This window comes from Otolemur garnettii, unplaced genomic scaffold (assembly GCF_000181295.1).
Source record: "Otolemur garnettii isolate 467f Iridium unplaced genomic scaffold, OtoGar3 scaffold00012, whole genome shotgun sequence".
In the NCBI taxonomy this organism is placed as follows: Eukaryota; Metazoa; Chordata; class Mammalia; order Primates; family Galagidae; genus Otolemur; species Otolemur garnettii.
In genome coordinates, this window is record NW_003852407.1 from 6261919 (window position 1) to 6287221 (window position 25303).

Consider the following 25303-nt stretch of genomic DNA (forward strand, 5'->3'; position numbering starts at 1 on the left):
TGGCATCACAGCTCACAGCAACCTCCAACTCTTGGGCTTAAGTGATTCTCTTGCCTTAGCCTCCCAAGCAGCTGGGACTACAGGTGCCCACCACAATGCCCAGCCATTTTTTGGTTGCAATTGTCATTGTTGATTTTAGCTGGCCTGGGCTGGGATCGAACCCACCAGCCTTGGAGTAGGTGGCCAGCACCTACTGAGCTAAGGTGCTACCCAACAATATAATTTGACATAACTATAATAGTATTTCATTGAACAGATCTACCCTGGCCTACCATTTCATAGCATCTTACTGCCTTTCCCCTGTAATCTCTTCTATCCCTAAAGATATTTATTCCTACTTCATAAAGACTAAATCTTCTTGTATTCTATTAAGCATCCCAGTTTCCTGAATTTTTTTCCTGCGTTATATATTAGGTCACTTGCAGAATTCTACTCTTCTTCTGATTCTGTGGAATGATTTCTCTATCTTTGATTCAGGAGTACTTTTTCATAAGGCTTTAACCTGGAATTCTCTCTTTACCCAGCCTCAAGTGAGATAGGGCCTTCTTCAGATTTATGTTTGACAATAGTCAAGCTGCACCTGGCCCATAGGACAGACAGTAGAACCTCTGTAAGTTGACCGCCCAAGGGACTGTAACATCCTGGTCAACATATGGAGAACTTCCACTGAGGATATGTGAGGCATGTCAGATCTGTGAAAATTAGCAAGCTGAAGGAGGTAGTCATTGTAGGGAGGTGGTCTGTGAAATTTAGGTCAACTTAAGGAAGTGGTCACTGTAGGGAGGTGATTAACTATGGAGGTTCTCTTATATCTATTAAATCTCCTCCTCCTCCTTCTGTTTTTATCCTTAGCTGTTGCAACTGGGTAATTCTCGAATTCCCTTCTCATATGCAGGGCTGAGTGGAGGTCCTTAGTCCAATTCTCAGATCCTCAGCCCTGTCTGGGTACAACTCTGCCCTGATGTGATGTTTTTTCTTATGTCCACTGCCTGGGTCTTTGGCACAGGCTGGTGGCATGTTACAAGGACATGCATTCCTTAAAAATTGACATAATTTGAAATTCATTTAATTTGAGACAGGATTTTTCCACGGGAATAATGTAAGGCAAAGGGAGGTGCACTTTGAGCGTGTGCGGTGACAACTGGTAAAGTATAGTTTTGCTCTAATGCCTTTTGGTTTTTATAGTACTGTCTCCTGTATTACACAAGCTACCGGGTGCTTGCTTGGTCTTGGTAGTATTTTATCATATTAATGCTGTTGTAAAGTGATTGATTTTTTTTTTAATGCTATTGCGTATATTTGAGGTCTACAACGTGAGGTTATGGGATACATCTAAATAGTGAAAAGGTCACCCTCTGCTCACACGGTGTTCTGGCTGGAGGACACAAGCTAGTTAACGGTTCTGCCTGTCTGAGAGCAAGTTTTCATTTGGATCTTCTCCCACATATTGGGAGAGCCCCTCTGTTTTTTGGCACATTCTAGAGGACGCCTTTATCTCAGCCTCACTAACCTGGTTCACGTGAGAGTCCCATTGGCTTCACATATGGCCAATTCCAGTAGCCTCACTGTCTGGCAGTGGCTGATATTTTCAGCCCTGATCATCAATCAGATGCTAGGATTCTGTGTGCCTAATTCGAGGTTTACAATTCCCATCGCACGGACTCTGTTTCTTACCAATAAGGTCAGAATGCCAACCTTCAGCATGCGAGGAAGGTGATGATCTCGTCACAGTTTGCAAATCCAGCCTTCCAGGTCTTGCAGCCCAGTCTCACAGGGCACATTCTGCCAAGTTTCTTGCTTCAGTTTAAAAAATGATCTGCAGCGGTGGCTCAGTAATCCAAGTAGGAGGTAATTGGCAGTTATCCCTGCGTGACGCTAAGCTTTGCCAGGCTTTCCTGGACACAGTTGTGTCCTTGTGATAAGCTTTCCTTGGGCCATTAAGGAGATGAGAGCGTATTCTTAGAGAGCGCTCGGGTGATTGGAGGATTGGATTAGATCACCAGGTGCACCTTCAGCAACACTTATCCACGTCCCTTCCCTCTTTCTCCTTCCCAGATTGTCATTGAAGATATTGGGAACAAAAGAAAATATGACTTCCCGCTTAACCGCTGGCTGGCCTTGGATGAGGACGATGGCAAAATCCAAAGAGATATTTTAGTGCGTGGAGCTGAGACCACAGGTATATCTGAAGAAAGAGGAGGCCCATTTGCTATTTCACTTTCTGCCTGAGGGTCAGTGTTTTCACCTGTAGACCCCGAGGCTGTGGTTAAGCAAGAGCCAGCCAGGTTTGCACCTGGAAACGTTCCTCGGGGCTACAGCCAGGGGCTCTGTTCATGCCAGGGGACCTGGCGCAATGCCCAGGGCAAAGGACGTTATCAATAGGATGAAGCCAGAATATGAACTTCTGATAAGAGTGGATGTTTACAAGGACATTGATTGACCTTTAACACCTCCTAATAGCAAATGTTTGCTATATGCCAGACCCCATTCTAGGCACCTGACTCACTTTGTGTCCCTTAACCCTCACAATCACCCTGTGATATAGGTAGGAACTGTTACTGTTCCCATTCCACAGAGGACGAAACTAAGGCACTGAGAAGTTAAGAGGCCTGTCCAGGGTCACACAGCTGGCAAGTGTCAGATCCAGGGTTTGATCTGTTTCCTAAAGCCCCACCCTGTGAATTCCGTGGAAAGGCTCCCACTCCCAGCATGGCAGGCATGGTCATGGATGGTTTAGAGAATCAATGCTGATGTTGTACACGCCCCAGAACCTCCCATGGCTCATCGCTGCCTAAAGTCCACGTTCTGCATCATAATATGCAAATTGCCCACAGTTAGTCTGCAGTTTATCCTATCAGCAGAGTCTTCCCACACCCTCTCGCCCACTGTACCCTCATGCCTTCCGTTCTCCCCCCCACCTCAGCCAAGTGCTTCCCCCACCCCCCAACCCCTGCTCTGTTTATATTAATCTCTTTCTCCCTTTATCTTTGGAACTTGCTTTCCCCTCAGCCTGTAAAGTCTGTTCTCCTCTTCCTGCTTCGCCAATTCCTGCTTTCCCGACCTCCCCTGGGCTGGTAATTTCTCCGTCTTTTGCTCTGTGCATCCTGGGTGGGCCTTTGCTGCTGCTGTTCAGGAGACTACATGCTCGTCTGTGGCAGCTCTTTTCAGCCTCAGCATTGTGGCCTGACCATCGTCAGGCGTGTCATAAGTCATGTGCAACAACTTAAAACGTACTAGAATAGATTTAATATAATCCCACTGGATGTGTCACCAGTACTTGTCTCCAGTGATAGAGAAGAGGAGAAATGACGGCAGCTGAGAACTGGCCCTAACCCGGCATGGAAGTCTGTCTGGGTGAGAATACCATCTGTCCATGTGTCTTGGAGAAATAAAGCTCCAGACCCACTTTTTAAGAGCAGCAACCATTCCTTTCTATCTTTATAAACTCCCGAAGGCTTGGCGTCTAGTAAGCACTGAGTAAATGTCTGCTGAACAAAAGAAGGCGTGAATGTGTGATGAATAATGCATCCATATCGTGGCATGTACTGTCTCCCAAAGAAACTTGGGTTTTTTATTGCTCTGAGCTCACCAGTGAGGGTATGGGACAGAGCAGGCTGGGAGAATTAATAAGGCTTATAGTGCCAATGGCCTTAGACCCTAGCACAGACTCAAAGAACGTAGGCCACATTTTAACATGACTGCCTGTCCAAATGTTTGCCTTTGATGTGTTTTTCTTACTCTGCCCTATCTCAGAGTTTAATCTCCCCTTGCTGGCTCTTCCTCAGAATTTTGTATTCTTATATTGCCTCCTAACAGACCAAACCCCAAAATAAACCAGCCTACAGTGTTCCCTCCCTCCCCCAGTCCTCCCTCATTCCACTACAGGTGTTGAAGGAGGACGTTAATGCCTTCCGTTAGAAGTTAGGTTTTTAAGTTATCAGCAAAAGAGCAAGCTAAATGCATCAGATAGCTCTGAATATAAATCTCCATTAATGAAATTGACTATTATAATTAGATTAGACATAACAGAATTCATCTGGCAGCTATTAATAATGTACACATGGTAATTATCATTAATAATAAGTACTATTCTTGGCCATTCCAAGTCCTCCTTCTCTTTGTTGCTTTCCTGTAACGAGCACTGACAGTTTCCTGTAATAATACATGCAGTTTATTCCCAAACTCAGATGCACTGACACACAACTGCTGGAAAAGAGGAAATGAGGTCAAGGGGGACATTGGCTGTTATCTGTAGGAGGAGTACATGACGAGAAGGAGGATGTGTGACAGGAGGGACCTTGGGAGGTGTTGTAGCCAGCTGTGGGATGGGCGTGGCTCTGGTAATGCAACTCACGTCAAACCCTCTCCACCCATTGTTTCCACACCAGCTGTCACATATATTGTCACTGTCTTTACTGGAGACGTCCATGGGGCTGGAACCAAATCCAAAATCTACTTGGTCATGTATGGGGCCAGAGGACTTAAGAACAGTGGGAAAATCTTCCTGGAGGGCGGTGTGTTTGACCGAGGCCGCACAGACATCTTCCACATCGAGCTGACTGTTCTCCTTAGCCCCCTGAGTCGGGTCTCCATTGGGCATGGCAACGTAGGTGTCAACAGAGGCTGGTACTGTGAGAAGGTAAGGGATGCCCCCAAGGAGAGTCTTCTCCGATCAGCCCCTCTCTTCTTTAACTTTGCAACTATAGGCTTTAACTCGAATCCCCCTTCCTGCTTCCTTTTGTCTAGTTAAGAGCACGTGGGCAATCCCTCTCATTGGGCATTTTGGGTGTAGCATGTGCACCTGTCTTGTCTTGCTGGTGGTCAGGAATGGAGGCTGGTCTGTATGTGCATTCAGGGGCCAAACACAGGGTCAGTTACCCAGAGGTGCTCAGCTGGTGGTTATAGACTCTCTTGATTGCTGGTGTGGTGTTTCACACTGGCTTATAAATCTTTCAGTCAATAAGTATTTAATCTGCACAGCTAAGGGCACTGTAAGTAAAGCAAACAGCTTTCAGAATGGGAGGTTTTTACAGGTTATGTTTTCGACAAAGTTCTGATAACTAGAATCTACAGAGAACTCAAATTAATCAATAAGAAAAGAACAAATAAACCTACTTATTTCTGGCAAGAGACTTGAACAGAAACGTCTCTGTTGAGTATGACAGGGGAATGGCCAAACACATGAAAAAATGTTCATCATCTTTAATCATCAGAAAAATGCAAAACTAAACCACTTTGAGATATCACCTAACTCCGGTAAGATTAGCCCACATCACAAAATCCCCAAACTGCAGATGTTGGCATGGATGTAGAGAGAAGGGAACACTTCTGTGCTGCTGGTGGGATTGCAAACTAACAGCCTTTTGGAAAGAAGTATGGAAAATTCTCAAGGAACTAAAAGTTGACCTCCTGTTTGATCCTGCAATATCATTACTAGATATCTACCCAGATGAACAAAAATCATTTTACAACAAAGACATTTGCACCAGAATGTTTATTGCAGCCCCATTCATAATAGCCAAATCATGGAAGCAGCCTAAGTGCCTATCAACTCATGAATGGATAAACAAATGGTGCCATAAAAAGATGGAAACTTTACATCTTTTATGTTTACCTGGATGGATCTGGAACATATTCTTCTTAGTAAAGTATCTCAAGAAGGGAAAAAAGTATCCATAGTATGCAATACTATTATGAAACCAATATGTAAACACTTACACATTTATACAAATGATAAAACACAAATATAGCCTAGAAAGAAAGAGGGGAGAGGGAAGGGGAGGTGGGAGGGCAAGTGGAGGGAGGGTATTTGGTGGGATCTCACTTAGTGTGCACATTTCAAAACAACTAAGAGTATATTATAAATATCTTAACAAAAAATCAAAAAATAAGTATTCAAAAATATTTAGTTATAGGGCAGTACCTCTGGCTCAAAGGAGTAGGGCACCAGCCCCATATGCTGGAGGTGGTGGGTTCAAACCCAGCCCTGAACAAAAAAACGCAAAAAAAAAAAAAATTAGTTGTATTGCAGAATACTTACATTAATATAAAGAATATACATAATAAAGATATAGAGGAAGTGAAAAAAACAAACCTCAATTTGTGTACCACCCAGTTTGAGACAGAACATTCCCAGTGTCGTTGAAACTCCTATGTGTCCATCCCCGATCGTGTAATCCTCTCTCCCTCAAAGGGCACACACTACTTTGAATTTTGCCTTTGTATATATTGTCTGTGACAACAGTTTTCACTCAAGAGTATACTTTAGAGCAGTGTTTTTCCATCTTTTTTTTTTTTTAATCTCAGCACATTTGGACCTATAATTAAATTTCTGTAGGACACTTAAATTATGTTCATCCAAAAAAAAGAAAAAGAATAAAAAGAAGAATATACTTATTGTGTTTGGAGCTTCTTTCAAAAATAATTTAATTAGGCAGCACCTGTGGCTCAGTGAGTAGGGCACTGGCCCCATATACTGAGGGTGATAGGTTCCAACCCGGCCCTGGCCAAACTGCAAAAAAAAAAATAGCCAGGCGTTATGGTGGGCATCTGTAGTCCTAGCTACTCAGGAGGCTGAGGCAAGAGAATCTCGCCTAAGCCCAAGAGCTGGAGATTGCTGTGAGCTGTGATGCCATAGTACTCTACCGAGGGCACCAAAGTGCGACTCTGTCTCTAAAAAAAAATAATAATAAAAGAATAATAATAATTTAATTAGTGATCTTTAAAATTTTTCACAGCACACACATCTCAGACCCTCTCATGGCACACCAGTATGTATATAGCAAACACACAGGTTGGAAATCCCTGCTTTAGAGATTCATCCAAATGGTAACAGAAGCTCTAGTTCATCCATTTCTCTGCTGTGAAATATCCCACTGTATGAATTAATTTGCAGTTTAGATGACCATTCTTTTGTTGATGAATGTTTTGGAGCTGTTTCTTGATTTTACTACTAAGAACAATGCTTATACATATAGATACCTTTTTGCAAATGTTCAAGAGCATCTCACGATGTAAGTTTTTGGTCACAAGGTAAATGAATTTTTAGCTTTAAAGGATAATTGTATGTCCAAAATATTCCAGATTGTTTTCCGAAATAGTTGCACCATTTTACTCTCCTATTGGCATGTGTAAGAGACATGTTGTCCTATACATCCTTGTCTACTATTCATATTATCTGAATTTTTATTACTTACTCATTCATTATTTATTTTTGATTGATACATAATATTTATACATATTTAAGGGGCATAGGAAATAATTTTATTACTTGCATAACATATGTATTGATCAAGTCAGGGTACTCATGTTACCTATCACCTTCAGTATTCATCATTGTTTTGCATTTAAGCCCTCTGGGCTGGGCACAGTGGCTCACGCCGGTAATCCTACCACTCTGAGAGGCCAAGGCGGGTGGGTTGCTTGAGCTCACCAGTTCGAAACCAGTCTAAGCAAGAGAGAAACTTCAGCTCTACTAAAAGTAGAAAAAAAATGGCCCAGCATTGTGGCAGGTACCTGTAGTCCCAGCTAATTAGGAGGTGGAGGCAAGAGGATCGCTATGAGGCTGTTGTGAGCCATCACACTATGGCACTCTACCCAGGGTAACAAAGTGAGACTCTGTCTCCAAACAAACAAAAACCCCACTAAGACTTACTCTTTCTATCTACCTGTATGCGTGTGCCCATTAACTAACCTCTCTTCACCTTCTCCCACTCACACACTCCTCCCAGACGCTGGTATCTGTCCTGCTCTCCCTCTCCTTGAGAGCAACTATTTTAGCTCTCAGATACAAGTGAGAACATGTAATGTTTGTCTTTCTGTTCCTGTCTTCATTTACGTAACATAATGACCTTCAGTTCCCCTCATGTTGCTGCAAATGACCGGATTTCATTTTTTACGGCTGAATAGTGTTCCATTATGTTTATAGACCACATTTTCTTTATCTACTCACCCACTGATGGACACTTAGATTGATTCCTTATCTTTGCTCCTGTGAACAGTGCCGTGATAATCATGGAACTGTAGATTTTTGGTATATTGACTTCTTTTCCTTTGGATGTATACCCAGTAGTGCTGGATCATATGGTAGTTACGTTTTTAGTTTTTTGAGAAACCTTCATACTGTTTTCCTTTGGGGCTGTACTATTATCATCTACATCCCCACCCTTTTCTCCCCATTCTCCCTGGCATCTCTTATTTTCTATCATTTTAATAACAACTATTCTAACTGGGGTAAGATAACATCTCCCTGTGGTTTTGATTTGCATTTCCCTGATGGTTAGTGTCATATACTTGTTTGCCATTTGCATATCTTCTTTTGAGAAGTGGCTATTTGGGGCCTTTGGCCACTTTTTGTCTTTATTATTTTATTTTTTATTTTTTGAGGCAGTCTTACTGTCACCCTGGGTAAAGTGCCGTGGCATCCTCACAGTTCACAGCAACCTCAAACTCCTGGACTTGAGTGACCCTCATTCCTCAGCTTCCCCAGTAGCTGAGGCACCTGCTACAATGCCCAGCTATTTTTTCCATTTTTATGAGAGATGGGGTCTTGCTCTTGCTCAGGCTGGTCTTGATGTCCTCTTCAATTTCTTTCAACACTGTTTTGTAATTTTCCTTGTAGAGGTTTTCTCCTTTATTATGTTGAGAGTTTTTGTCATAAAAAATGTTGAATTTTATCAAATGCTTTTCTGCACTATTGATATGATCAATATGGTTTTTGTCCTTCACTCTGTTAATGGGATGCATCACATTTATTGATTTGTATATATTGAACATCCTTGCATCCTTTGGATAAATCCCTGGATCATGATGTATTCTCTTTTTGATGTGCTGTTGGATTTGGTTTGCTGGTATTTTGTTAAAAATTTTTGCATTTATGTTCATAAAAGATATTGTCCTATAGCTTTTTCTTTTGTTGTTGGTGTTGTCCCTGTCTGTTTTTGGCATCAGGGTGTTGCTGGCCTTATAGAATGAGTTAGGAAAAATTCCCTTCTCTTCAATTTTTTGGAGAATAGTTTGAAGATAATTGATGTAATTGATGTTAGCTCTTCCTTGTAAGTTTGGCAGAATTCAGCCAAAGCCATCTGTTCCTTGACTTTTTCTTTGTTGGTAAACTTTTTATTACTGATTCAATTTTATTACTCATTATTGGTCTATTCAGGTTTTCTATTTCTTCCTGATTCAATCTTGGTAGGTTTTATGTATTTAGGAATTTATCCATTTCCTCTAGGTGTTCCCATTTGTTAGCATATAGTTGTTCATAAAAGTTGCTGACAATCTTTTGTATTTCTCTGGTATCAGGTTTAATATCTTATTTTTCATCACTGATTTTATTTGGTTTTTCTCTTTCATTGAGTTTTATCTTGATCTTTCTTACATATATTTCTTTTCTTCTACTAATTCTAGGTTTAGTTTCTTCTTGATTTTCTAGTTCCTTAAAGTGCATCATTAGATTGTTTCTTTTAAATATTTCTACTTTTTTGATGTAACTGTATATTGTTCTAAACTTCCCTCTTAGCACTGTTTTTCTGTATCCTATATGTTTCATTTTGATTTTCATTTTGTTTCAAGGTATTTTTAAATGTCCTTCTTCATGTCTTCCTAAACCCATTGGTCAATCAGGACCATGTTTAATTTCTACGTATTTGTATAGTTTCCAAACTTCCTTTTCTTATTGATTGTTAGTTTTTTTCCATTGTGGTCTATGAAGATACTTGATATGATTTTGAGTTTTTAAAATTTTTTGAGACTTGTTTTGTGTCCTGACATATGGTCCATCCCAGAGAATGTTCCATGTGCTAATGAGAAGAACGTGTATTCTGTAGCTGTTGGATGAAATGTTCTGTAAATGTCTGTTAGGACCATTTGGTCTAAAGTGCAGTTGAAATCCAATCTTTGTTAATTTTCTAGATGATCTGTCTAATGCTGGGAGTGGGGTATTGAAATTCCAACTATTATTATATGGGGGGGGTCTATCTCTTCCTTTAGTTCTATTAATTTATATATCTAGGTGCTCTGGTGTTGGCAAATACATGTTTAGAACTATTACATCCTCTTACTGAATTGATCACTTTATCATTATATAATTATTTTTTATCTCTTTTCAATATTTTTGTCTTAAAGTCTATTTTATTGGATATAAGTACATCAACTCTTGCTTATTTTGGTTTCCATTTGTATGGAATATCTTTTCCTATCCTTTTACTTTTAGTCTGTCTGTGTCTTTAGAAGTGAGATGAATTTCTTGTAGGCAGCATACAATTGGGTCATGTTTTTTTAATCCATTTAGCAGGACCATATATTTTAAGTGGAAAAATTCTTTCATTTACATTCAAGGTTATTATCGATATGTGAGGGCTTATCTCTGTTTTTTTAAAATTGATTTCTTTTTTTTTTATATATATATTCTTTGTTCCTTTCTTTCTCTCTTATTGTTTATCATTGTGTTTTGGTAGTTTTCTGTAATGGGAACGTTGAATCTTTTCTCTTCCTTATTTGTGTGTTTGCTCTACCAGTGGGTTTTATACTTGCACATCTTTTCAGGATTGTAGATATCATTTTGCTTCCAGGTGCAGGATTACCTTATGTATCTTATAGGGCTGGTTTAATAGTGATGAATTTCCTCAGGTTTTGTTTGTCTGGGAAATACTTTATTTCTCCTTTATTTTTGAAGTGTAACTTTGTTTTTAGTATCCTTGACTAAAAGGTCTATTTCTTTCAGCACTTTGAATATATCATTCCATTCTTCCTGGGCCTGCAAGGTTTCTGTTGAGAAATCTACTGTTAGTCTGTTGGGACTTTCCTTATAAGTGACTAGATGCTTTTCTCTTGCTGTTTTTTAAAACTGTTTTAGAATTGATTTTTCTGAATTCTTTTTCTTTATTTTTGTCTAACTAGGTTATTTCAAAACACCTGCCTTCAAGTTTTAGAAGTCTTTCTCATGCTTGATCTGGTCTATCGTGGAAGCTCTGTTTTCTGTTTTATTGATTTCTTTTATTAACTTTATCTCTTTTTAATTTCTCCAAGTTTCATTTATTGTTATATTTCGAAATTCTTAAGTAGGATTCTAATCTCATTAATTATTGGCCTTCTTCTTTTCTTATATAAGCATTTGATACTATAATTTTGTCTTAGATTTGTGCTATAGCTCCATTTCATACATTACATGGATTATTTTTATTATCATTCAGTTTAATTTTGTTTCAGTGTAAAAATTCTTTTTTTCATTATACTTTATTGACGTATAATTGACGTGACATACACTGTTTTAAAGCATACAGTTCTATGAGTTTTGACAAATGTAGCACCTGAGTAACCATCACTGGAATCAATATATAGAATGTTTTTGTCACCCCAAAATATTTCCTTGTGCTTCTTCCCAGCTAATATCCACCAAAGCAACTACTAATCTAATTTCAGCCATTAAAGGTTAGGTTAGTCTTTTCTAGCATTTAATAGAACTAGAATCATTCAATGTTCTATTTCTCCTTTATTTATGAAGTATAACTTCATAAGTTATTGTATTTATGCACCTATTGTATTTGTGTGTCTTATTTCTCTAGCTCACCATAATGTTTTTGAGATTTATCATGTTTCATATCTTTGAGATTCATTTTTTATTGATAAGCAGTTATTTACTTCTTAGGAAATACAACAGTTTGTTTATCCATTCAGTTATTGATTGGATTTTGGGTCATTTTAGTCTTTTTGCTATTATGAATAAAGCTGCTATGAACATTCAGGTACCAAGTCTTTGTATAGGCAAATGTTTTTAATTTTGTTAAATAAATACCCACAGTAGAATTGCTAGATCTTACGGCAAATATATATTTTAACTTTAAAAAAATTTTCCAAAGTGTTTAAAATGGCTATATTGTTTTTTATGCCCACCAGTAATATATGAGAATTCCAGTTGTTCTACTTCTCACCATCACTTGGCATTTCCAATCTTTTCTTTTTAAGATATTCAAATGGGTATGTATTGCTCTCTAATTATAGTTTTAATCTGTATGCTCCTGATGATAAATTATGTTGATTATCTTTTTACATGTGCTTATTGATTATTTGTATTTTTGCCTCACATATTAGCTCTATTTTGAGTTATTTTTAAATCCACATATTATATATTATTGTTCAATAGAGTTATTGTTCATTCAAATTTACCTGTATGTTTGCCAATTTATTTGCTACTTTCTGTATTTAAAACATCATTTCTGTTGTCAGTTTTCTTCTTTCTTAAATGTATCCTTTAGAAGTTCCTTTAGTGAAGGTCTATTGTTGGTAAATTCTGTTCTGTTCACTTGAAAAATGTTTTGATTTCCTTCTTATTCTTGAAAAATAATGTTAGGATACAGAGTTCTCTTTCCCCAACATTTTCTGTCATCATATGTCTTTTTCCTTATGATGCTCTGAATATTTTTGTCTTTGGCATTCTAATGCTTCCCTTTAATATGCAGGTGTGCATTTATTGGTATTTATCCTTACCGTGACCAAACTTATGTTAACAAGTTCTTAGGGGAAACTGTCATTATTTTCTGTCTGGAACAAAGGTGGAGAATGTAGGCTTCCCTTTACAATTTTTTCCTTTTGTCTGAGAAAGCAGTTTTTTGAATGTTTCTGCTTATTCGAGTGTATCTAATTCAGATCCTCTACTTTGTAAATCCCAAGGCCTAGTCTCCTGCTTACTCAGATGGCCATTAATTAATAGCCTGGTCTCCAAGACAATAGCCTGGCATTATCTTTCTTGCTTCAGGGGAACACCAACTTTAGCATTCACATTTGCCCATTCTCTGGTTTCTGCTTATTCTGAATTTTATTGGCTCCTGTGGCTTTTCTGTAACTCCTCAGCAGCTCAATAATATATATAAAATGATACTTGCTGTTATTTATCTAACACATGGATATTTGGCAATGAGGGGGCTTTCCAGACCTCCTAGTCATTTTGACTACCTAGTCCAGAAGGGTAATTTAAAATACGTATACACATTCGTGCACACACACACACATGTATATAATACCATGCTAATCTATTTTTAAAGGGAATAAGAGAATATTTTTTAAATAACCAAGTATGATACCCTCAAGATAGTTATATTTATCACAATAACACAAATAAAATCCTGAAATGAAAACCACAAACTCTAGTAACAGTATTATATTTTGGGGCTTTCCCAATTTGTAGCCTTCCAGAAGCAGAGCTTTTAACAAGTATGTTAAAGTATTTACCGTAGGCTTAGAAGTATTAATATATTTGGGGCAACCACAAAGGATGAGAAGACACAAACTCAGACTTCCATAATTTTGCTATTGTTGAAAAGACAAAACTAACCAATATGTTAGTGGAACAACCAGAGAACAATTTAAGAGTAAACTAGGAAGAGACAACTGTTCAGAAGAAAGAAAGACTCATAAATAAATTGTTGGTGATTTCACCTTTCTCTGCTCCCAGATCACCAGTATGGGTGCCCTCCACCTTTGCATGTATACAGGTCCCCTTCCGAATATGTGACCACATGGAATGTTCAGCATAAAGGATGGAGTACAACACTGGATCCCAGTGGGCCTCTGTCATAGATAGGAATTCTGAGATTCTTGCTGATGGGTAGAAAGCATCCCAAGGGGATAGTTAGTGTGAGAAGTATTTATATTTCTGGTTCTGCCACTAACTAAATGTGCAAACTTGGGTACTACATTCTCCTTTCTGGACTTCTGCGCTCCCATCCATTGCATGCATGATGGGTGAACTGTATTAATTGTCGATTCATTTGTGCCAGAGGGCTGAAACATTTGTAGGGGCTACTGCCTATGGTCCTGAGCCATCATTTATCTCTAGGGAGAAGTATTTCCTTATCTCTTAGCATCTCTCCCTTTGGTGTTTCCTATAAATAAGATTCATCATGATGGTCAGGTAATGAATATTAGATGAATTCTCAGAGAAACCTGAGGATGCCTAAGGGTAAGAATTCAAGTTACAGTCAATTGTAGTCTCTATAAACAGCTGACAACAAATAAACACCCAGTGAGACAATGGTTACTCAAAAGCTTGTCCAATGAGAGAGTCAAATTAGTTTTCAAGTTCAAAAGAAAGAAAAGCTTAGAATCCAGTAATGTGAATAGTCAAAATTTCTTTGCTGATAGAAGACGCTGTTGTGCCAGGCACATTCCTTTGAGCATCCATATTTGAGTGCCTCATCCATGTTCTAAATCCATGAGTTCAGAATGTGACTAGAGCTAGAGGATCAAGCCTAGAAGAGGGCAATGGATTTTTGTATTAAATTCCAGATATTAATTAGATTTTATGTGATTGACCTTATTTCTACAAAATAATTATATGGATTTAATTCAATATTCTGGTTCATTTGGGTTAGATTAACTGAGATTTTACAATGTGCATGAAGAAATGTGGTGCTCAAGGAGGGTGTTTTGTATAGAGGAAAATGTTTGCAATTTGACTGGTAAATTAGAGAATGGGTGGCACCTACTTTGGAAGACTTCTTGGAGTAGGCATTTCTTGAATTAAGATTTAATGAGATATGTAAAAGGAAAAGTGTCATTCCTTGAGGGTCCTAAGACAGATGTCCCTTAACGTGGGGCTGAGGAGGCTTTTGAGCATTGTGAAGAAGTCCCAGCGGGGCCCAATGAAGGAGGCGCTGTGCTCTGCTCCCCAGGTCGTGATCTTGTGCCCTTTCACTGGCATACAGCAGACCTTCCCTTGCAGCAATTGGCTGGATGAGAAGAAAGTAGATGGGCTGATCGAGAGGCAGCTCTATGAGATGATGTCACTCAGGAAGAAGCGGCTGAAAAGTAAGTAGAAGAGACTCAGAACCCAGAGGCCTCTCAGACAGGGCCAGGATGTCAGACCACTAGGCAAAAGCCCAGGGGGCCAACCACTCCTGCTTCTCAGTTGTCCTCTACGAAAGAAGGGAAAAGGCCCCCCAGCAGTCCCAGGGTACAGGCCATATTGGGTTACACTCCTGGAACCAAGCTGACTCCAGTGTCCCCAAATTGAATAAGATGTTCTGATAGGTGTGGTATTAACCTGAATGGCTCACTACAGTGCACCCGGAATGTGCTGAACGTAGGGTGGGTGGCCAATTCTCCATTTGAAGCATACTAATAAGCTTTAGCCATTAAAAAAAGTAATAAGGGCCATTCTCACTGGAGTTAGATGATATTTCAGTGTGGTTTTGATTTGTATTTCTCTAATAATCACACCTTTTGGGGGCAAGACAATAATAAGAGGGACTTTATGTACCAAATGCAATCAGTGTAACCTGGTTTCTTGTGCCTTCAATGAATCCCTAACAATAAAAAAAAAATTAAAAATAAAAGTAATAAGGGATCCTAATTTTTTTTTTCACAGTTTTTGGCCAGGACCGGGTTTGAACCCACCACCTCTGGTATATGGGGCCGGTGCCCTACTCCTTTGAGCCACAGGCGCCAGCCCAAGGGATCCTAATTTTAAGAGAAATCTTTTTTTTTTTTTTTGAGACAGAGTCCCACTTTGTTGCCCGTAGTAGAGTGCCATGGCATCCCAGCTCCCAGCAATCTCAAACTCATAGGCTCAATTGTCTTGCCTCAGCCTCTGGAATAGCTGGGACTACAGGTGTTGCCACAGTGCCTAGCTATTTTTAGAGATGAGGTCTTGCTCTGCCTCAGGCTGGTCTCAAACTAATGAGCTCAGGTAATCCACCTGCCTCAGCCTCCCAGAGTGCTGGGATTACAGATGTGAGCCACCACACACAGCCTTTAGCAAGGACTGTTTAGCTTTCTAAGTTTGGCACTTGTTATAATGGGTTTCTGAGAGGGGGTTGAACATGTGTACTGATCATTCCTGATCACTTTGAATTTCTTCCTCTTTTCCGCTGAGAACCTGAAAATCTTTTCACTTCTGAAAGTTTTTGGTGCAACTTGATCTGTCTCATAGAATTCCCTTGGTCCTTGTGGGTCTGGACAACTGACCTGAAGAAAGCTGGTACCAACACTCCCATCTTCATCCAGATTTATGGGCAGAAGGGACGGACGGATGAGATTCTCCTGAATCCCAACAACAAGTGGTTCAAACCCGGCATAATCGAGAAGTTCAGGGTAGGAGAGGAGTGCAACAGGGTGGGAGGGAGAAGAGGATGGTAGGGTGTGTGTCATGAAGATTCTGGTTCTCTAAGCCAGATTTTGGAGCAAGTATGAAGACAAAAAGGTACAACGGAGCCTTTAAGCACCTGCCAAAGGTGACACATTTGATGATGTACAGGCAAGGTATTGAATGGGGCACAATTTAGACCTGGCCCTCCATGTGAATCAAACAGTCCCAAGATAAGCCTGGGGGAAGAAGCAAGTATGGAATGAAGGGGTTTGGACATCTAGGAATTGAGCAACTTGGGGAATCACTGAAGAACAGAAACCCTGAGCACAGTGTGTCAGATCGCCCAATCCAGATTGTTTTAGAGAAGAAAGCCCAAATTGAAGAGAAAGTATATGACTTTTAGGAATATTAGAACATTTAAAAATAAATTCAACTTTAAAACTTTTTGGTATGTATATAACTAGGGAACGGCTTTATTTTTTTTGTTTCCTAACAGAAGTGCTACTTCAACCTTTAGATAGGAATAATTTGTAATTTGCTGGTCTCCTCTCAGAACACCCCTTGGTGCCTTTATTATGGCACTCAGTCCATTGCTCTCTATGTATTTGTCTTCCCCATAGATGGTGGGCCCAAGGGAAAGGACATGACCGCTGGATTTGTCTTTTGGTCTATTTCAGTGCCCAGTGAAACTCTGGGGCTGTGGGCCTGTGCTAATTTACAGGGCTGCCCTATAGATTTTATTACTGGAAGTTTATTGCTTGGAGGGGCCACTTTAGTCTGGATCCCATGGTGGGTCGGTTATATTGGTTCAGTTTCACCAGCATAGATTGAGCCCTAGCTCTTCGTGGCTGTCTTGCCTTCATGTGCCACTGGTTACAAGGGTTGCAAGAGGACAGGATGTGTAAGGGTGGTCCTCTCTGCTGAAGAAACAGCCCACAGCAGGTACCCTCCTGTAGGGAGTAAGCTATGAGGATAAGTGCATTTCTCAGTTATGCCCACTCAAACCTTTCTACTTTTTGCCATAGATTGAGCTCCCAGATCTCGGCAGGTTTTATAAGATTCGGGCATGGCATGATAAGAGGAATCCTGGTTCTGGATGGCATTTAGAAAGGGTGAGATGTACCATCTTGGGGTTTGGGAGGTCACTGGGAGAGGAACCACAGTGGTCCCTTTCTAGGACCCCGTCACATTAATTTGCTCCTATTAATTGGGAGTGGGGGGGTACAAAAGCGCTGTCATGAGACCTGAATTTGGATATAGGTGACAGGAGGAAGACAGGGAGAGATGAGAAGAAGAACTTCCAAAATATACTGAGAAAATGCTGAGGTGTTCAGGGGCCTTGTGCTCAACCAGTCCCTGGCTGCTAGGCAAGTGTGGGTCTTCAAGGGACCAGGAAAAAAGTACTAATCTGACTCTGCCTTCCACAGGGATCCTCTCTGGGAGATGGCCTTGGCCTTCCTGCAGTGATACAGCAGAACAGGGGTCTCCAGGGCATGGGTGACTATCTCTGATACACACACTTGCTCACCCCAGGATTTCATTCCAGATGACCCTGATGAATACTCTGAATAAGGACAAGTATAACTTCAATTGCAACCGCTGGCTGGATGCCAACGAGGATGACAATGAGATCGTGAGGGAAATGACTGCAGAAGGCCCAACGGTGCGGAGGATAATGAGCAGTGAGTACTGACCAGCTCACCGTCTTGGAGGAGGCAGTGGTGGGCTTGGTGTGCCAAGGGGGGCTCAGAGTCTTGACTGTTGTATATCATCAGGCTCTTCTGAAAGTCAAAGTGGATTAGAAGGTCCTGGACTAAAGATCGGCCTGGAGGATCCATTGCCAAGGCATGATGCTAGAGCTCTACTGGGGTGGGTGTGAAGGGGAGGAAAGAAGATGTATGGGTCTTCAGTTGGCTCTGAGGGGATGAAAATAATGTGCACTGAACAATAGTTCTCTAGAGTCTCCCCCAAATTAAAAGATATCCTCTTGTTACCCTCAAATTAAACATAAAATGCTCCCCCAAAGGAAAGTTGGATCTGGGCTCTTACAGCTATATGTGGCTGCTATCTCATCTTCTTCTCTCTCTTCTTCTATTTTTCTTTAAGGATAGAAGGGGAGGGTCTGAGCCTTTAATCTGGAGTTCAGCATCTACATTTAAAGAGCCAAAGGGAGGTCTTTTTGCTTCTAGGTTATAGTGGCAGAGTGTTGGCAAATACATAGCACAAGTCCATGGGTAGACATTACCAAGTGATCACAACATTCTCCCCCACCAAGTCTGAAATGAGCTTTGTAGCCCTCAATATGGCACTCTGAGCAGACGTTAATGATTGATCAGAATTGGCACTTAAGATAATTACCCGATTTGCTATTTTTGTGGTAGTCCTTCATTTTGTAATAGGAAAGTAATATTGCAAAATTACAAAATGGTAAAAATATATAGATAACAGTGTCACTATAGTTCCAGGTGCCCTTCTAAGTATTTCAATAATGTCATTTCACAGGTATTGTGTGATATTTATCAGTGCTCTGCATTTGCACACCCAGTAGAAGTTCTGTATAGATATATTGAAATGATTTGATTGGAGTTAATTACTTAAAAACATAGAAGCCCTAGACAGCAAATATCTAAAAAGAGATCATCGTTCTGTTAAGTCTAATTAGGCAATGTTTGTAATTAGCACCTTGTTTCTTCTCCTTTATGGTTCTTCATTCTTTTTTTTTTATTATTATTAAATCATAGCTGTGTACATTAATGCAATTATGGGGTACAATGTGCTGGTTTTATATACCATTTGAAATATTTTCATAAAACTGGTTAACATAGCCTTCACTGCATTTTCTTAGTTATTGTGTTAAGACATTTATACTCTACACTTAGTAAATTTAACATTGCACCCTTATAAAATGCACCTTAGGTGTGTTCCCACCAATTTCCCTCCCTCCACCCATCTTCCCCTCTCCCCTCCCCTCTCTCTCCTCTTTCCTCTTCTTCTTGGCCTATAGTTGGGTGGTTCTTCATTCTTAAGTGAATATATGATTGTAGAATATTTGTGTTCAAAGGCCCTTAAAATAACCCGATACAGATGAGCAGCTGGAAGTTCTTGACATGGTTAAACAGTTAGTTAGAGACAGAGTTAGATCTACGACAAGATCTCTTCCCTCCCGGTTCAGTGGCTATACCAAGACACCACCCTGGCTTTTACATTCATTAATATTTGCTTTGGGAATAAGGAGTCATCTTCCTGTAACTGTGATAACATAGAAGCTCCTCAAATTGGGACGTAATATGATGTGTAGTCCACCAAAACAGAAATACATCTATTCTCACCTGATCTGTCAATTTGCATGCCAGAATTGAGCCTATAGGTATAAAGAGCGAGGGAGGAGGGTCTTGGGTACTTTCTGAACTCTTCTAACCAATTCTCAGTCCCTACCTCTACCTGTTGCTTCCTTCCTATGCCTAAGACGGGTAATTATCTGGTTGATTCTTGAATTTTGCAACTCGAAACTCTGATCCATCCTCTGGTCAGCTAAGTCAGAGGTTCTCAATCTTTGGCATACATTATCACCTGGAGGGCTTGCTAAAATACAGATTTCTGGGCTCCACTTGCAGAGTTTCTGATTCAATACGTGTGGAGAGCGACCCAAGAATCTTCCTGTCTAACAAATTTCTAGGTAATGTCAAAGCTGCTGGTAGGGAACCACACTTTGAGGACTACCATGCTAAGACATTTACCCCTTTTCTTGCTGCTCTCTAGCTTCCAAAATTTTATTTCTGTTGTCCCTAACTTTGTTGGTGAAACCTTTTTCGTTTGGTTACATCTTTAAAAGAATTGGTAGATTGTCATTTTAGTCAAGGTTTCCAGAAAGCAACCTGGACTTTGTTCAGAATATTTTTCACCTCCACCCACTGCTTGACTGAAGCATGATTTTCCTCCAGGAACCCTGTTTTCCCACCTTGTGAACTGTGAGGCAGGCAGGAGAGAGATTCTTCTGATGCCTTCTGCAGGTTTGGGCTCTTGCCCAGGCCCTCTTGAGAGGCTCTCACTATCTCATGCTACTGCCTTCTACCCCGGCTCAGTTCCATCCTCTGTTGGCCTCTGGTCACTTCCCCTCTTTACTAAAGATGGCATAATGTGTACCTTGGTTAATGCCTAGACACTAACTCTGCCATAGCCCTAGGACAATGTGTTCAGTGTGTTAGTTTCTTAGGGTTTCTGTAGCAAAACCCCACAGACGAGGTGACTTACACAACAAAATTTTTTTGTCTCCCAGTTTTGGAAGCTGGAAGTCTAAGTGCAAAGTGCTGGCAGCTTTGGATTCTCCTGTGACTTCTCCCCTTGGCTTGCAAGTGGCCTTCATCTGGCTGTGTCCTCCCATTTTCTTCTCTCTGTGTGTGCAAGTCTGTGTCCGAAGGTCCTCTTCTTACAAGGACACCAGTCCTAATAAATTAGGCCCCACCCCTACTACCTCCTTTTATCTTAATTACCTCTTTAATTACCTACCTCCAAATCCCGTCTCATTTTGGGGGGGGGTAACTCAAGATATGAATTTTGGAGGAGACCACAGTTCAGCCCCAAATGGACAATGTTTCTCAAAATGTGGTCAAGGGCCTATTTATATCAAAATTGCTTGTAGTGTTTGTTAAAATGCTGATTCCTGGGCCTGGCTCTAGATATGCTGATTAGACTCTCTGAGGCTTATGCCTGGTAATGTGTATTTTATCAAGCATGCCAAGTAAATTTTATAAATACTAAAAACTGAAAAGCCTTTGTCTACTTTTCTCAATGTCCACATTGAAGCACCCTCAGCCACTCCCTGGCCCATTCAGTCTGTTGTCCTCCACCCCCAGCCCACGCAGACAGCCACACCTGGCACCCCACTCAGGATTGTTCTGTGGAGTTGCCCCTTCTTTGAATCCTGCATCCCCGGCCTTCCAACACAAGCTCCTGCTCTCCTAGCCCTTTCATGACTTGGTCTGTGTCACCCACCCTTGAACTCCTTTGAGCTCCTTCCTCCCCACAGTCCCCCTACTCCATCAGAGGCCATCCACCTATAGGGGTATGAAGGGTAAATATGGGGGCAAACCCACAGAAGTCATCCAGGGAAGAGAAAAAGAAGTCCTGTAGTCTAGCAGAGCTTGGCTAGACTACAGAGGAGAAGATACGCTCAGGAAATATTTTGGAGGTAGAACTGGCAGAACTCAGTAGGTGAATGCTGTGGAGAGAAACTTCATGCCCAGTAAGTTGGGAGAATCTATACAGGTGAAGTGACATTTGATCTAGGTCTTCTTCAGGGAGGATTTGACAGGTAAGGCAAGATGGTAGCAGGAGGGCTGGGGAAGAGGGAGTACCTCTACAGGTTACGTATATACATGTGCTTCTGAACATTTTCCACAGTGTGCAATGTGTGGGGCTATCCTAGCTATTATTTTTTTTTTCTGTGATACTATTAAAAATCATTTCAGGCTGGGTGCAGTGGCTCATGCCTATATCCTAGCACGCTGGGAAGCCAAGGCAGGTGGATTGCTTGAGCTCACTGGTTTGAGACCAGCATGAGGACAAGCAAGACCCTGTCTCTAAACTAAAAATAGAAAAACTAGCCAGACATCATGGCAGGCATTTATATATCCAGCTACTCAGAGGCTGAGGCAAGAGGATCGCGTGAGCCCAAAGAGTTTGAGGTTGCTGTGAGCTATGACGCCAGGGCACTCTACCCAGGGTAACAGAGCGAGACTCTGTCTCAAAAAAAAAAAAAATCAAAAAACATTTCAATGGGAAAATAAACTCTGGTGATTATCATGGATTGAAGGGCTGTTTGTCCCACCTATGAAGGCAGTGTGATGTCCTCTGGGGGTCCTTGGCAGTACTTTGGAGCCCACACCAACTAGAATTTCTTTCTCCCATCTGCTCTTTCTGGCCTGGACTACAGAAATTTTTCATATGGTTGAAATACTGCTATGTCCTTACTCACCTCTATAAGTACTCAGTTCTCCTTTTCTGGTCTGAATGTTTCTTTGTCACAGTAAACAGAGCTGGTGGCAATATCCCATTTCCCCTGTTGGTACCAGCGTATAATGAATAATGTACAAGGCTTCCTGGAAATCCCTTAAGTGGAGAGTCTTGGACTCATGTAAAATGAGTAAATACTAATTTAAAATCAATTCTCTGAATTTGAAGTTGTATGTCTCTGATTTACTTACAAATTAAGGGCCAGCCAATGAAGCAATTAATGCCGTGCCTGAGAGCCAGGAGGCTTTCGGGAGTGATTGCACTGATTAACACAGGCCCAGAGATGTGGACAATACATGTACCAGCTCACAATTTATTTCCACCTTGCCTTTCCCTCAGGAGCTATGTGAGATAGTAAAATAAACGAGTTCAGCAATCTCTACTGTGTGTCCAACAGAAGTGATTACATACCACTGATGAGTGGGCAAGAGACCATTGGACTCAAGTGCTGAAAATCGCAGCTTCTTGTTAATCAGACCAAGCTGTAATTTTTAAATTAAAGTACAAGAGGCTCTGGGTACTTACCCATCTGTTTAAAGTCTTTCATTGCTGATGTCTAACAATATAATTATTTTTAATTGTCCACAATCTTCTTGCCAGGAAGGAGCTTGGGACCTTAGCAACTGGGGGTGGGGTGGTCAGAGGAGCCCTTCAAGACAATCAAGACTCTTGAGAACTTCCCACCAAATTAGCCTCAGAGCTCCTGAACCAAGGGGACTGGGATTCCCAGGCAAAGGGAATTTATAAATTTCCTCATTATTTCTTTGCTGGGAATTGCTTAATAGTTAAAACTAAAAACAAACAAAACCTTCATGATTTCAAAACTGAAGTAAGGCTGGTGTTGAGGGCTTTCACTCCCTGTTGTGCCTCAAACTCCCACTGCACAGTCCTTAATGGATGTTCTCCATTCCCTTAACTATGTGGTCCCCAACCATTTTGGCACCAGGGACAGGTTTCAGAGAAGACAATTTTTTTCATGGACCAGGGTATGGGGTGAGGGGGATGGTTTCAGGATAATTTAAGCACATTATATCTCCACTTCAGATCATCAGACATTAGATTCTCATAAGGAATGTTTAACTTAGACTCTTTGTACTCAGAGGTTATAGTACCATTTACACTCCTGTGAGATTCTAATGTTGCTACTGCTCTAGCAGGAGACAGTGCTCAGGCAGTGATGCAAGCAATGGGGAGCAGCTGTAGATACAAGCTCACCTGATGCTTACCTGCTATATGGCTGGGTTCCTAACGGGCTGTGGATCAGTGCTTGTCCTGAGCCCAGGATAGGGAAGGGAGGTGGGGAGAGAACTAGAGCTCTAACTGTTGACACATTAAATCACTGAGAGCTTCACAAGGAAGAATAAACTTCATTTATACAAAGGTGGAAGATTTAAAATATTTAGCATTTGAATTTGTGAAGAGTTGACTAGGGGAAACAATGATCGTTGAATTTCAGGTGCTGTGGCCCTATGAGGATCTATTTAGGGGGGCAGGAGACTTTTCTTCAACTGTAATCCATGGTTTAGGTGTCTATCTATGCCAGTTATACTCAAGGCAGGCCCCTGAATGATTATGTATAGTCATTCTTTGCCTTTTCTTCTAGCAAGTGCTTTTGCTATGAATACTGTATCTTCATGTACCCATATATTTAAGGATCAAATTTAGTTTTCAGATGTTTCTGTATGTCCAGATAAAAATGGATATATTACTGAAAAAATATTCTGTGCATTGAATTAAACTTCCTGATGATTTGTCTCATTCCTGATACACTTTATCTCTGTTTTAGATGGGCTATCAATGAATAGTGTCCCTTTAAAAAAAATAGCTTTATTGAGCTGTAATTTGTGTGTCATACAATTCACTCATTTAAAGTGTACAAGTCCACTGCTTTTAATATTTTTTGTTATCCATCACCACTATTAAATTCCAGAATACTTTCATCTCCCCCAAAGAGAATCCCATTCCCATTAGTAGTCATATTCACTTTCCCCCCTTAACCCCTCAGTCTTTGACAAGCATTAATCTACTTTTCATCTCGATAGATTTTATTCTGAGCATTACATACAAGTAAATGGAATCATATAATAGGTGATGTTTAGTCATTTTTATTGCTGAATAATATTTAATCATATGGATATATACAACATTTAACTTGAGCATTTAAGTTTTTTCTACTTTTTGAATATTATGAATGATGCTGCTATGAACATCCAAGTACAAATTTTTGTACAGACATGTTTTCACTTCTTTTGGGTATATACCTAAGAGTAAAATTGCTGGCTTATATGGCAACTCTGGTTAACTTTTTAGGAAACTGCCACATTATGTTTCAAAACAACAATTATACTATTTTACATTCTTACTGGGAAAGTATGAAAGATCCAATTTCTCCACATCCTCACCAATACTTTATTACATTTTCTGTGTTCTGTATTTCTCCAAGTGATTTGAAGTTATTGTCTAATGTCTAATATGAATATTTTCCTGTAGTATTTCTTGTAAGGCAGGTCTGTTAACAATGAATTTTCGCAGTGTTTGTTTTATCTGGGAGTGTCTTAATTTCTCCTTCATATCAAAGGACAGTTTTAGTGAATATATAATTCTTGGTTAATGGTCTTTTCTTTTCTTTCAGCACATTAAATAAATTAGAGCTTCTGTAAGTTGACTACCAAGGGATTGTAACAGATTAGTCAACACACAGAGGTGGTCAACATGAGGAACTAGGCCTACTGTACTGATACATACATGTGGTGCATGTCCATGTCTTAATTAGGTCAATTTAAGGAAGGGGTCAATGTTGGGAGGTGGTCAACTATGAAGGTTCTATTGCATATGATTCCATTGCCTTCTGGCTCCCATAGATTTTGATAAGAAGTCAGCTGTTAATTTTATTGAGGATTTCTTGCATGTGATGAGTCATTTTTCTGTTGTTCCTTTCAAGATTCTCACTTTTGTCTTTGGCTCTCAACAGTGTGGCTATGAAGTGTTTGTGCAGATCTCTTGGAATTTATCCCACTTGGAGTTTGTTGAGCATTTTGCATATCCAGATGAATGTTTTTCTAAAATCAAAATTGGGAGGTTTTTGACTGTTATTTCTTCAAATATTCTTTCAATCCTTCTCTATGTTTTCACTGTAGGGGATTTTGTCTGACTCCATGGAATCCATATAACTATGATGACCAAAGTCTGACTCTTCAGACACACATTCAA

General features: G+C 40.2%; 1 protein-coding gene across 1 annotated transcript in view; it reads left to right on the plus strand.

Annotated features, from left to right (window-relative positions):
* The window catches only part of LOXHD1 (lipoxygenase homology domains 1), a 164623-nt gene that overhangs the window by 45246 nt on the left and 94074 nt on the right, over positions 1-25303 (plus strand). The window contains exons 6-12 of the mRNA XM_012802001.1: positions 1943-1953; positions 2056-2179; positions 4389-4639; positions 14667-14802; positions 15926-16086; positions 17107-17193; positions 17628-17763. Coding sequence (XP_012657455.1) covers positions 1943-1953; positions 2056-2179; positions 4389-4639; positions 14667-14802; positions 15926-16086; positions 17107-17193; positions 17628-17763 — 906 coding nt within the window. The remainder of the gene's footprint in view (positions 1-1942; positions 1954-2055; positions 2180-4388; positions 4640-14666; positions 14803-15925; positions 16087-17106; positions 17194-17627; positions 17764-25303) is intronic.